This window comes from Pagrus major, chromosome 16 (genome assembly GCF_040436345.1).
Source record: "Pagrus major chromosome 16, Pma_NU_1.0".
Taxonomy (NCBI): Eukaryota; Metazoa; Chordata; class Actinopteri; order Spariformes; family Sparidae; genus Pagrus; species Pagrus major.
The window spans coordinates 17,081,617-17,095,723 of NC_133230.1; the positions used below are offsets into that span (position 1 = coordinate 17,081,617).

The window sequence follows — 14,107 nt, forward strand, 5'->3', positions numbered from 1 at the left end:
ACCATGAGCATGTTCCTTTGATAAATACCTTTAGAAATAATTGATAACTCAAATGTATGAGCTGTAAATTAATTATTTTTAATCATTTTATTTTTCTGTCTCCTCAGGACTCCCTCCACTCTCTCATGGCCACTCTGAGTGTGTCCAACCCTTTCTTCATCCGCTGCATTAAGCCCAACATGGAAAAGGTTTCCGTCTCACACCTCTATCAGTTCTTACATTCACATTGTCTCAGAGCCTGATTGAGACTCTCGTATTTACTCAAATGTTAAATAATCTTCGTCGTTTTACTTGTAGAATCCAAGTATTTTCAGCCCGGAGGTCGTCCTGAACCAGCTGAGGTATTCCGGGATGTTGGAGACGGTGAAGATCCGTCGGGCCGGCTTTCCCGTCCGCAGAACTTTCAAAGATTTCTTCTCTCGGTAAGTCTCTCTGTCTGTCTCTGAATTTTGAAGCCTTTGAAATATTATTGCTAAGATCTCCCTTTTGTTGTCTCTAAAACATTGTACTCTTTGTTTTCTGATTTTCAGGTATAAGATCATTGCGAAGGAGAAAACACCAGCAGCAGCAGCAGGAGATGATAAGAAGAGGAGTACAGATCTTCTATTCAAATATGACAAAACCAAGAAGGAGTGGCAGCTTGGAAAGACTAAGGTAAGATCCAATAGTTTATGACATTGGTGGATTGCAACTAAGTATATTATATATGCTGAAATGTGAATCTTCCTGGTCAACCTTCACCTTTGTTCTGCAGGTGTTTATGAAAGAGACTCTGGAGCAGCGTTTAGAGAAAGACCGGGATGAGGTCCGAAGCCAAGCTGCCATGATAATTCGAGCCCACCTGCTCACTTTCTCTGCCAAGTAAGAAACCAAGGAAGGAACCGAATTGTAGGCATTCATATACAAGATTGCACCCCTGTAACGGCTGGTTCTTATTCACTGTGTTTTATGTTGTTTTGTCAACAGGAAGCACTTCAAGCGTGTACGTGCCAGTGTCGTCACCCTCCAGAAACACCTCAGAAAGCACATCCAGCGCAGGCGGTTCGTGAAGCAACGCAAGGCAGCGCTGGTGCTGCAGAGGCACAGGCGAGGTCAGGTGGCACGTACTCGAGTTCGGAAACTCAGAGAGGAGAAGAAGAAAAAAGAGGATGAGCAGAAGAAGAAGAAAGAGGAGGAGGAGAAGAAGGTGGCGGGCGAAGGGGAGCAGGAGGCAGCGAAGGAAGGAGACGAGACAAAGGATGAACCAGTGAGTTTGCTTATTTAAATAAAAACCTCTCCAATTTGATATAAAGAGTAAAGAATAATGGGTGATATTTTTATCTCATTTGATGCCTTTTAAATCTCTAACCCCCTCTTTTCTCCTCTAGGATGAGACCCGCAGTCTGGAGGATATCCTGCAGTTGGAGCGAGAGATCGAGCGCTTGCAGAAGAAGAGAGAGGACGAGGTGTCTCAGCTGTGTGAGTCCTCCAAACAGGAGCTGCAGCTTCGCCGGGACGCTGAGCTCAAACGGATGAAGAAGGAGGCGTCCCGTAAGGCCACAGGGCTCATCGACCTCCTGAACTTCACTGGCGTCGATCCTTCGCTGGGAGCAGTCGCGGCTAAACCTGCAGCGGAGGCCAAACCTCCGAAAGCTGCGGGCGCCAACAGGAGTTCATCCAAAGAGGAGGAGGTAGACGAAGGGTTTCACGCTGAAGATGAGTGCATCCCTCTCCCTGACTTCCCTCCTCCTGCTGAGACAGACGCTCCTCTGGATCAGGAGATATTTGCTCACCTCCCTCCTCCTCCACCTGCTTTTGCAGAGGGCACAGTGCCTCCTGCACCACCTCCAGCGCCTCCTCTGCCTGCAGATGGCGTGCCTGATGCCGGAATTCCTCCCCCTCCTCCTCTCCCTCCACCTGGAGATGGCTCCGCTGCACCTCCTCCTCCTCCTCCTCCTCCACCACACCCAGCTCCCCCAGGAGAGGAGGGGAAGAAAGAGGGAGCCAAGGCAGAGCCGGAGAGGAAGGTGAGCATGGTCGAGAGCCTGGTGGACGGGGAGGAGCCGATCTACAGCATGCCGGCCGACACAGAGTCGGATTATGACCAGGAGGATGAGGAGGGGTCCGTCAACGCCGGAGACGACAGCTCTGTATCGGGGAGCAACCGAGGTAGCACCACCGTGACGGATGAGGAGCACCTGAGGAAGTCGACCTGCACCAACGCCAGCATCGAGTCCTACAGAGGCAGCTCTGACTCTGTGAGGACACACACTCACACGCATCTGCGCACGCGTGCACGCAGATATGTATGAGCAGCAGTAAAACTGTTTTTAAAAAAAGATTGTCAGTATTGTTAAGAAATCTGATCATGTAACAAAACAAAAAATCAAAATGCTCTTGTTCATTTGTTATTATATGAAATAATAATTTATGTTATTGGATGATGTTGCAGTATGCAGACAGTGACGATGAACACGACGGTATGATGGACACTGATGAAGAAGTGACTAATGGCAGGGTGACCTTGCTTAATGGAAATGGACCACCATATTTCCACGGCTACCTCTACATGAAGGGTGGGTATTATTTTGAAGTGAAACCATCTCCATCTTTTGAGTTTTTCTTACATGACAGTGATTCATTATTCTCTGCTCCTTCAGCTGGTCTGATGATCCCGTGGAGGAGGCGTTGGTGTGTGTTGAAGGATGAAACCTTCATGTGGTTCCGGTCCAAACAAGAGTCTCTCAAGTCCGGCTGGCTCTACAAGAAGGGAGGAGGCCTCTCTACTCTCTCACGGAGGTTGTTGTAGTTATTACTGAGCGTAGCTGCATGCTAATACCACATCTCCCTGCACAGTTTTGATGAGAAAACTCATAAAGCAGATGAAAAAAAAATGGTTGAATGATTATGAAGTTGTCCATGGGTTAACAAGATCCTACAAACCTGTAAAATCAGTTCAAAATGCACATTTATCGCACTAAAAGCACTGCTTTGCTTAACAGTAATGACACGCTGCATGAAAGCAGTTTGGCTGCTGGATGCATGGTGGCTTGATTACAGTGGAATGACCATCTTTCTTTGAAGAGTAAGCCCCTGTGTCCTGTCGGGGTGTTCATGTTTGTCTAACTCGATGCTTTGAACCCTCTGCAGCGCTTGAAGACATCAGTGTCCTACTCAACTGCTGGGTGCTTCTTAGTGAATAATCTACTTCAAGAAAGCAAAAAATCTGATCTTTTGAAATATATTTAGAGTTTCTTTTCCAAAAGGGGACATCATTGTATGCTTACTTTATTCTATAACAAACGAGATGAACATAACACACTGTTATAATATTCACGAAACAAAAAAAATAAAAGAATATCAAAGCAAAAGACACAAATTAAATCCAATGTGGGAGCTGGACATGCAGTAACAATCATTTAAAATGAAGTAAGATGAAGTATAAGCGTGTAACACAAACAACATGCATAAAATTGAAACATGACTCAGGATGAAACATGAAAAGCTAATATTATTTCCATAGAGGCCCTGAAAGTTGTCTTTATGAATGTGTGATCTTTATAAATTAAAAAGGCAAACTAGATAATTACATAACTATTATTATATAATTAGATTGATCCTTCAGTATGGCAGTATGATGCAGCCACACCAGAAATAGAAATATGGATCATTGTCACATTGTAACATGAAAAGTTTATTATTGTAACAATTTATTTTCATTTTTTATTTTTCATGTTATGATAATATTAATAGTATATTGTTATTACAAGAAATGCTTGGTAAGTTTGTATTTTTTAATAGCGTGAAAACATCTTGTTACAGCAAAAATATGTATAGCGTGACACTGATTCATCTGTATTTTTCTGCCGTGGCAGCGAAACGCTTCCGTAACTCAAAGACCTAAAGTACATTTGAAAAAAAAATTTAATTCCACTAAATTTATTCTATATTTTCTTCCTCTCTTGTACATATTTATGTACTATATGTAAGAGGTTTTCTATTCAAAGGAGCTAATTCACTTGGTATTCCAGATAGGGTCTAATATGTATCGTTTAAAGAGTCACATAAACCATACGATATCTAGGGTCGGCCGTCCTTGCCTTTGTTTTCATTGTGTCTCGTTCTACCTCAGGAACTGGAAGATGCGCTGGTTTGTACTGAGGGACAACAAGCTGATGTACTATGACAACGACAGTGAGGAGAAGCTGAAGGGAACCATCGACATCCGAGCTGCCAAGTAAGATTTAAACGAAGCTCCAGAGCCAGAAAACACACACAATCCCTTCTTCGCTGTTTCTCTAGTAAACAGCTGCATCTCTCAGACACATGCGCTGTTTGTGTTTACAGGGAGATCGTGGATAATCATGAAAAGGAGAACGCTCTGAACATTGTGACAGACGAGAGGACCTATCAGGTGTTTGCTGAGTCACCAGAGGATGCAAGGTGAGGTGGACAGTAAACGGCATCGAGTTCCTGTTTTTATCCGAGTGGATTCATATGTTCTTCTAACATCTGTCTTTCTATGCAGTGGGTGGTTTAATGTGCTCAGTAAGGTGCGTGTGTGCACACCTGAGCAGCTGCTGGAGATGTCCCATGAACAGGCCAACCCCAAGAACGCTGTGGTCAGTCTCTAAACACAAGATGACAATAACTTTTTATGTGTTTGAGTTACTCCTTTGTAGAAGTTCTAGTGCACCATTAGTTCATGTTTTCAAGTGTTCTCTTTTTTAACTTGTTTGTCCTTCAGGGAACTCTTGACGTGGGGCTGATCGACTCTGTTTGTGCTTCAGACAACCCTGATCGGTAAGTTTGGTGACTCATGAGAAAGAAAGGAAAGGCTGATTCACTTTGTCGAGGAGCATATTAAGAAGATAATAAGCTTTTGGTTTTGGTGTCAGTTACTCTTCCTGAGAGAAACTTTTTAAAAGCTATAGTTGAACAACAGACCTGTTGTCTCAGCATGCCATCTCTATCCATCTTTTGTATACTTAAGTACGTGATTTTTTTTTTTTTCTTAATTTAAAAGTCTATCATTTGATGTTTACAGGCCAAACTCCTTTGTCATCATCACGGCCAACCGTGTGATCCACTGCAACAGTGACACACCGGAGGAGATGCATCACTGGATCAGTCTGCTGCAGAAACCAAAAGGAGACGCCAGGATAGACGGGCAGGAGTTCCTTGTCAGAGGTGAGAACAGAATTCTGGGGGGATACATATAAACCGTCACATGCAAAATTACAGGGTTATATTACAATTTAGCAATGTTGTAAAAAGGACGCTTGTGTAAAAGATATCATGTTACTTTAATTTTAACTTTGATAACAGTGAAAGTCATCCATACAAATACTGTAGTACTTTCTAAATATCTGATATTAGATGTACATGCAAATGAAAATGACATTATGTGGCCTTTTTTTCTTCAGATCATTAAATTGTTCCTCAACCGTTGTGTTACTGTAATAAAACATCTCATTCTTCCCTCTGCCTTTTCTCTCTCCCTGCCTTGTCATCTTTCAGGCTGGCTCCAAAAGGAGATGAAGACGAATGCAAAGAGCACCTCCCTGAAGCTGAAGAAGCGCTGGTTTGTTTTGACCCACAACTCTCTGGATTACTACAAGAGCTCCGAGAAAAACTCCTCCAAGATGGGAACTCTGGTCCTCAACTCCCTCTGCTCCATCATTCAGCCGGATGAACGAGTGCACAGGGAGACAGGTGAGGAAAGAGAAATGGCGGGAAATGGCAGAAAGGGCAAATTTAATGAGGGATTAGACATATGAGGTTAGGGACCAGATGTAAAGTGAGGATTGTAGTTTCATTATATGCATGAAAAATGTATTATTAACTGGATTTTTATTAAACTAAGTGAAGGATTATGATTTAATCTCCCCTTAGTGGTGACATTTTTTAATCTTGAACTAATAAATGCTGAAACAAATGTTTTCTCAGGTTACTGGAACATCATTGTGTACGGGAGGAAGCATTCCTACCGCCTCTACACTAAGATGCTGAACGAGGCCATGAGGTGGACGGCTGCCATACAGGGAGTCATAGACAGCAAGACTCCCATAGAGACTCCAACTCTGCAGCTCATCAGAGACATCAAGGTAAAACACACAAAGAGAGAAACATTTACAGTGAAATCTTCAGATTAATTAACATAAAGTCACTCATTAATTTGAATCTCTTTGTGTCCTCCTCAGGAGAACAGTGTGAACCCAGACATCGTGGAGCAAATGTACAGGAGGAACCCCATCCTGAGATACACTCAGCATCCTCTGCACGCCCCTCTGCTGCCGCTCCCTTATGGAGAGGTCACCAGCTGTGAGTAAAACTTGAACTCATCTAGTTAGTTGCCTGCTCCTCATTTGCATAAAGTTGATTTCTAGCTACTTTATGCAAATTAGGGGCGTCTGGAAACATGGCTATTTTTTTCACCTAAAATAGAAACACATTTCACTGAGCTATTTTTGTCATATAAGAGAAATTTTCCAAACAAGGCGCCATGTTGGTCGGATTAGCAGCAGCCAACGAGCGGCATTCATCCAATCAGGAGCAGCCAGTGTGTGATGTGAGTGCGTGGTTGGCGGAGGGCCCCTGTGGACACATACCATGAGGGAAAAGCACAGGCTTAAATACACATCGACTAATTACCAAATGAAACAGAGGCGAACGGGAAGAAAGGCGGGAAAAGTACAAAGAGAGGAAGTGAAAAGCAAAACATGACACATGAGAAGAGCACTTACAAAATAAAAGAGGAAACAACTCAGCCAAGAATCCAAACCATGACAGAAATACCTGGTTTTATCGCCAAGACACAATTGGAAAAGTCCAGACCACTTGCTAAAAATCAATCAGTCGTCAGCTGTTGGGCAGCTGTCTCACCTAGATGTCACACAGTAATCATCCCCTCCTAATACACATGTAATTTAAAATATTCTATCTGATACACACTTAAAAAATTATGATCTGATACATACAACCCTGACGTCTTGACTGCACATTGGCATCATCCTTGTTTTTTCATAGCTGTTTTTGCTGCCAACTTGAGCATCATCTGCATAGCTACATATTGTTTTTTCTGCTCTACTAAGCATTTCTCTGTCTTTGTTCACCCTTTTCTTTTCTTTCCTTTTTTTTATCTTTGTCTGTGTGCAGTACAAAGGCAGCAGGGCTATGCCAGTCTGCAGGATGAGGCGGTGCGAGTTTTCAACTCACTGCAGGAGATGGAGACTCTAGCAGACACAGTGCCCATCATCCAGGGCATCCTGCAGACCTGCCAGGACCTGCGCCCTCTCAGGGATGAGGTACTTTATTTTAGTATTCTTTTTGTTTTGTTTGTCTATCAAATAATTACCTGCCAATTTCAGGCACTTCTCTAATCTCTGTGCTTTTTTCACCATAAATATAAGAAGATCATGTTTCTGAAGGGGTCCGACATGTTTATTTGCCGTCAAATGTTGAATAAAACTCTCAAATCGCCTCCATATTTGACTCCGTTTCTCAGGTATACTGTCAGGTGATCAAGCAGACCAATCATGTGCCTCAGCCTAACAGCCCAGCCAATCGGGCACACTGGCATCTGCTCACCTGCATGAGTTGCACCTTCCTGCCCAGTCGAGCCATCCTCAGATACCTCCGCTTCCACCTCAAGAGGTGTGTGTCTTTGTGTCTGGATCAAGGATTATGCTTATATGATGTACCACTCATGGAATTAACATGTAATAACTGTGTCATGTGATTTGACTCAGGGTACGTGAGCGCTACCCCGGCACAGATATCGAGCGCTACGCCAGTTTCATCGGAGAATCCCTTAAGAAGACCAAGACTCGTGAATTTGTTCCCTCCCAGGAGGAGATCGCCGCCCTGCTGGTGAGACAGGAGATGAGCACCACCGTGTACTGCCACGGAGGAGGATCCTGCAAGATCTCCATAAATTCACACACCACAGCTGGAGAGGTATAGCACACATTAACAGACATCTGAGTCAAGAGCTAATGGTTGAATTGCTGTGTGCGATAAGAAACTGATCCATGTTTTTGTGCTGCTGCTGCTGCAGGTTGTGGAGAAGTTGATCAGAGGTTTGGCCATGGAGGAGAGCAAGAACCTGTTTTCTCTGTTCGAACACAATTCCTGCACAGACCGAGCTTTGGAGAGCAGAGTGATTGTGGCAGACGTTCTGGCCAAGTTTGAAAGGTATCTAAGTACAATATATAAATGTTTTCCTGAGGGATTCATCTGTAATATTTATATTTGCACATATTTCAGTTGCTTGAGGCCAAAATACTGGTTTAGCTAGATGTCCATCTGACTAATTATGCCGTTAACTTTGCGTTTGTTTTGATCTGTGTGTGGTAACTCATCCTGAGTCTGCTTTGTTGTTTTCTCCAGACTGGCAGGCAGCGAGGAAGAGGAGGAGGAAGGAGAATGGAAACTCTATTTCAAGCTCTATTGCTTCTTGGATGTGGAGAGCATGCCAAAGGAAGGAGTGGAGTTTGCATTCATGTTTGAGCAGGTGAGACTCACCGTACACTGTAGGTTTGAGAAGTAACTCTGTTTAGGCACGACTATGGCTTCAAATTCAATTCTTTAAATGCTTTAAAAATGGTTTTCAAGCTGTGGTCCAGTATAGGAGAAATAAAAGGTTAAATCCTTTCGTAACTTGTTCAGAACGCTACTTCTGATTCCTGTGATGTTATTTAGTAAGATGATTAATTGTCACTTTCCTCTCTTTCTCAGGCCCATGAGTCTCTGATAAGCGGTCACTTCCCGGCCTCAGAGGAGACTTTGCAGCACTTGGCCGCTTTACGCCTCCAGTATCTCCATGGTGACGGGGCAGGTCGGGCCGGCTGGAGCCTCGGAACCGTCTATCCAATCGGACGTCTCCGCAATCGCATCCTCCACTCGACCAAGCCGGGCGTGGGGGCAGCAGGTGGGGCTGGAGGAGCCGGAGGAGGTGGACCAGGAGAAGGGAAGGGCACCGTAGTATCGCAGGGAGGCATCCCAATCGGGGTGGAGAAACGAAAGACTCCGAGCTTCCTGGATGGCACCCTGAGGAGAAGCTTCAAGACGGGGTCACTGAAGAAGCAGAAGGTCAGTGGTGGAAGTAGAAGTAATCCATTGCAAATCATGTGTACTCAATATTATATATTAGTCCATATTATATTATATTATATTATACTTAACTGAGATGTGTTGCTGCAGGTGGAGGAGGAGCAGATGCTGGAGATGTGGGTGAAGGAGGAGACGTCAGCCACAAGGACCAGTGTTCTGGAGAAGTGGACCCGTCTGCAGGGCATGCCTCAGCATCAGGCCATGCTTAAATACATGAGCATCATCAAGGAGTGGCCTGGATACGGATCAACTCTGTTCGATGTGGAGGTGAGAAAATAAAAAGTAAATGATGGACTGAAGGTATCTGCAAACGCCTGATGCTTAACCTCTTCTTTTCCCTGCTGTCCCCTCTGCAGTGTAAGGAGGGAGGTTTCCCTCACGATCTGTGGCTGAGTGTGAGCGCTGACAACGTGTCAGTGTATAAACGCGGTGAACCCAAGCCGCTGGAGACCTTCCAGTACGAACACATCACCTTTTTTGGGGCTTCACAGCTCTGCACCTACAAGATCATTGTGGATGAGAGGGAAATGTTCTTTGAGACGCCACTGGTGAGCGCTCGTTATTCAGTATTTACTCTTTATTTTTATTTTTTTGTTGTAAATTTTTAATATAATTTTTTCTTTACGGCTTTTTGGGCTGCACCTAAGGATTATTTTTATTATTTTCACCACTGATCCACTGTTTTTCAGTTTCATGGAAATGTAATTATAAATTGCTGTATTACCCCTTTAATTTTTTCCAACAAATGATCACCTAATCACACACAAATGCAGCCATGCACAGTCAGATTAGGACCAACATTAATCCACCGCTTTCTTCTCTCCCTTCAGGTTGGGGAGATCACCAAGATCATGAGGGCCTACATTAACATGATGGTGAAGAAACGCTGCAGCATCATGTCAGTGACCAGCGTCGCCAGTTCCTGGGTCAGGTGATCGCCACCAACCAGTCAGAGCCCTCGGTTCATCCAGTGGCAACAGATGCCTCAGCCCTTCTGCATCGGTTGGTTGGTTTTGACGGAGGCAGTCGCACCAAATCCTCAAGGTTGAATCAAAAGGGTGGTGGTGGAAGAGCGTCTATGATTGAACGGGGGGAAAAAAGCAAGATAGAAGTGGACACAGTAGCCAAACGCACACTCTACTGGCCTGGGTTTCACTTGGGATAAGGGAATAAGGGATCTATTTAGAAACGAGCATGACAAAGAAAAACAACCTGTATTTTGGGACGGTCCTTTCAAACACACATAACCCCCCAGTTGTAGTCCTGCATGTAGATGTTCAAGCACACTCGAAACTTCTCTCCGCTTTCCTTTCCGGACAAAAACTCCGTAATAACAAGCACAACTCAGCCGCCCAGTCCCAGTCTGTCCCAGGCGGAGACAGACACCCTCGCTCCCCAGTGCACTGCCAGACAGAAGAAAGCCACACTTTCTCAGTTAAATCATTCTTTCTCACTCCTCCAGTTTCAGACTCTCTCTCTCTCTCTTTCTCTTCATGTGAACTCACTCCCGTTGCATCTTTGTTTGGTATTAAGTTATAACGCTGAATTCTTGTTCTTGCTTGCTTTCTCTCTGTTGTATCTGTAACGTCAGCTGTTATCACATCTGTTCGTGACTGAGAAAAAGGACTCGATGATGATTCTTCTTCAGGGCTGCTAAAAAGGGGGGAAATGAGCTCCCTGCCCGCCCAACACAGTGTTCACTTGCTCACTCGTCAGTGCCACCGTGTGGCCACAAGAAGAAGACAGCCAAAGGAAGTGGCTTTAAATATTTCTGAACACTGTCAAGTAGATATTCTTGAGAAGAAAGAGAAGAGGTTTTCGCTTTGGAGGCTCTCTGGTCGTGGAGAGTCTGTGCATGGCTCGACAAGGAGAACATTTACCAGAATAGTATGAGACAAAACATTTCCCTATCTGTGTCTACATATAAAACACTATCTACTGTATATTCACATACACATAGACTGAACCGACATGTATCGTTTTGTACTGTATATCACACATTATAAGAGTTATTGAATTTTTCGGTGGCCACTGCACTGTACAGTAGATGCCATACTAAATGCAATGTGACACCTCGTGTAAAATACATGCAAAGTGAATGGTGTATGTCTGAATATGATGCCAATACTGTACATCCTTCACTGGCTGTGCCATTAATGTGACTCACAGAGAAATAAGAATTAATAGCAAAAAACACCATAATGACACTGGCTGCCACAGTGTTTTGATGAATTTATCATTGTTATTATCTCGTAATTGGAGCCATAAAATACTGTATATCCCCATCTGCTCATGCTATTCTCACTTTTTTCTTTACTAAGATCAGTGACTCTAAAAATAACGCATAAGAGCTCCGGTTTGTCTGTTTACCAACCTGTTTATGAACTTTTATTACTGGTATTATTACTGTACGCCCTCTGCTATCTTAACCACCCCGAAGTGCTGTGTCTGGAATGCTGCTGTGTGTGTGTGTGTGTGTGCGTGTGTGTGCGTGTATCCATGGTGTAGTTAATAGTTGGAGAAGAAAAGGGAAATGAGAAAAGAGATTTTTACCGAGTGTATTCCTCGGAAATAAGACGTATTTACATGACTAACCTAAGAATGGTGTCGTGATCGTGAGTTAAAGGGAAAAGCATGGGACATGAAGGGAGGGTTTTGGGGTTATTTATTTCTTATTGAACTGTATGTATTGCAAGGTGTGTTTTGGAAGGATAATGTATAAAAAAAATATATAGGATTTTTGCAGTGTAAGAGGAGCAGATATGACACTGTGAGGATATGGGCTCAGAGATGGTTTAATTGTGCACTGAGAATGCTGACAGTCACATCACTGCTTTGTGTGTGTGTGTGTGTGTGTGTGTGTGTGTGTGTGTGTTTACGGACTGAAAGTGAAGTCACTGTTCTGTCAATATCACCTGACTCTGTGGCACTGCAGGTAGATGGCAGCGTCCCTCATGGATAACAACTCTAGAGGATGAAAACACTTCCATATCAAGGGGGGATGGACATGAAACATGGTCCAACTAATCTAATTTTGTTTTTGGGTTTTGAGTTTAGTTATTTCCTGTTTTATTTTGTGGGTTTTATCCTCACTTGTCATGTGTCTTTTACACTTCCTGTCTTTGTTTGTTTCCCACCTTTTTTGATTGCCTTTATTTGTTTCACCTCCCTCATTAGTCTTCCCTGTTCTCCAGCCCTTTTTTTACTCATCATGTGTCTTCGGTGTTCCTGGTTTTGTTCCCTGTGCCTTTTGGGTTTGTTCTGAGTTTAGTTTTTTGTATTTTTCTTTAGTTTATAGGATTCACCCCAGTCTGTCTTGTTTGTTTTTTTTTTTTGTCTGTTTTGTTGCCTTCCTTTGATTTTTCAGCTTTACGTTATTGAAGCTCACCTTTTGTTTCCCAATCCACCTGTCTTGGTGTCTTGCATTTGCTAATCATCACAGTACAAACCAACCAAATATGGACCCAGCAGATTCCTCCTTTGAGGATGAAACCTTCAAAATAAAACAGTAAAATAACTGGACTTATAAACCCAAACCATGATAACTGTGTCAATGATAATTTCAATATTTTCTCTGAAAACAGTTATGGTTTGCTGCTTGCCAGGCTGCGTATTTAAGTGAAGTTGAACTTCTTTCCAGGTTAAGTTGTTTGTTGTCTATCTGGAGTGCCACTTGCAGGGCCGAGGCCAGGATTTTAGAAATACTGAGGTCAATGGTGCCAAAAACGATGTTATTATAATTTGGATTTTCTTCTTCTTTCTGCACAGTTATATTGTCTTAAGATTTAACTTCCCAACATGGTCCAAAAGCCTCCCCACATTATCAGGAATATTTATTTTGGTGAGACAATGGCAAATGATGTAATAATTTGGCCTGCAAATTTAAATATATTTTAAGTAATACCATAAATAGGCCTGTTAAAGTATCCAGGTGTGTATTCCCTTTACTTCCTTTGTTAAAATGCCCCAAAATTCCTTTAAAAAGTACCAAGGACATGACCTCAGTGTCTTCTATCGTGGCTCCGACCCTTGCTGCATACACACAGCCCACTGGGATCCTGCCTATAGAGTTAGAATAAGCAGAACTCACTCATGGGTTCAACTTTGAACTTTTGGTTATTTTGGTTTTGGCTATAACGAGAGGAGAACCAGAAAAAGTAACCCATAAGCCATAATTAACAAGGAACCCTATGCTGTCTGTTCTAGTTATTCTATATCTATGGTTCTGTCTGTCACTGATATTACACTGAGTAGGAGGAAGTTGCCCTAGAGTTGCTGAAATGCGATCAGTGTGTTTGCTAAGGAGAACGACAAATTCAAGTTTGCGGTATCTGATCACAAATCTGTTTCCAAGGGCAACTTCATCACAAAGGGTCCTGTTATCAGCCGCAGGCGGCCAGAGTGGGGCCCATTCTTATCTTATGTTATGCTTATTATCATCATTACATAGTAGAACATATTGTGCTTGTTTAAAAAAAAAGAGAAAGAGAGAGATATGTGTGTTGTTCTTTTTTATTTGTAACTGGCTTTACAAAATTATGCTTTAATAAATTATTGGAATTATTGTCCTCGACTTCATGTTGTCATTGTGAATTTATTTTGAGACATAAAGACCGACAAACAGTGGTGGAAAGTAACTAAGGACATGGATTAGTTACTTTACTAACTTCAGTACAATTTTGAGGTACTTCATTTAGATTTTCATTTCATGCTACAATATATACTTTTACTCCACCAGATTTCAGAGGGCAATATTGTAGTCAACTTTTTATCCCACCACGACTTGCTGTCTTTCTTTGTTTTGGGCTGATTTTCCAAAATCCCTCAAGCCTAATTGCAGGGGATTCAGATCACCTGTGTGCAGGGTGGGGAGACTGACTCCTGATTGAGGAGTGGAAGCAGCTTGGGGCATTTCCCTCCCAGCCAATCATGGTGTGATGACACCCTTTTTGTGAAGGCTTAAAAGAGGTGGGGAATGGCAACCCCCATTCTGAATCTGTCCTTGATCCATTGA

General features: G+C 43.0%; 1 protein-coding gene across 1 annotated transcript in view; it reads left to right on the forward strand.

Annotated features, from left to right (window-relative positions):
• myo10l1 (myosin X, like 1) overlaps positions 1 to 10,028 on the forward strand; it is a 34,005-nt gene extending 23,977 nt beyond the window's left edge. Inside the window, exons 19-43 of the mRNA XM_073483159.1 lie at positions 108 to 188; positions 298 to 422; positions 531 to 654; positions 755 to 861; positions 967 to 1,246; positions 1,368 to 2,237; positions 2,432 to 2,555; positions 2,640 to 2,781; positions 4,112 to 4,216; positions 4,327 to 4,422; positions 4,508 to 4,601; positions 4,727 to 4,782; positions 5,027 to 5,169; positions 5,500 to 5,694; positions 5,929 to 6,086; positions 6,183 to 6,303; positions 7,138 to 7,286; positions 7,487 to 7,635; positions 7,731 to 7,938; positions 8,039 to 8,175; positions 8,371 to 8,494; positions 8,719 to 9,072; positions 9,184 to 9,360; positions 9,450 to 9,641; positions 9,924 to 10,028. Coding sequence (XP_073339260.1) covers positions 108 to 188; positions 298 to 422; positions 531 to 654; positions 755 to 861; positions 967 to 1,246; positions 1,368 to 2,237; positions 2,432 to 2,555; positions 2,640 to 2,781; positions 4,112 to 4,216; positions 4,327 to 4,422; positions 4,508 to 4,601; positions 4,727 to 4,782; positions 5,027 to 5,169; positions 5,500 to 5,694; positions 5,929 to 6,086; positions 6,183 to 6,303; positions 7,138 to 7,286; positions 7,487 to 7,635; positions 7,731 to 7,938; positions 8,039 to 8,175; positions 8,371 to 8,494; positions 8,719 to 9,072; positions 9,184 to 9,360; positions 9,450 to 9,641; positions 9,924 to 10,028 — 4,416 coding nt within the window. The remainder of the gene's footprint in view (positions 1 to 107; positions 189 to 297; positions 423 to 530; positions 655 to 754; positions 862 to 966; positions 1,247 to 1,367; positions 2,238 to 2,431; positions 2,556 to 2,639; positions 2,782 to 4,111; positions 4,217 to 4,326; positions 4,423 to 4,507; positions 4,602 to 4,726; positions 4,783 to 5,026; positions 5,170 to 5,499; positions 5,695 to 5,928; positions 6,087 to 6,182; positions 6,304 to 7,137; positions 7,287 to 7,486; positions 7,636 to 7,730; positions 7,939 to 8,038; positions 8,176 to 8,370; positions 8,495 to 8,718; positions 9,073 to 9,183; positions 9,361 to 9,449; positions 9,642 to 9,923) is intronic.
• The last annotated feature ends 4,079 nt before the right edge of the window (positions 10,029 to 14,107 follow it).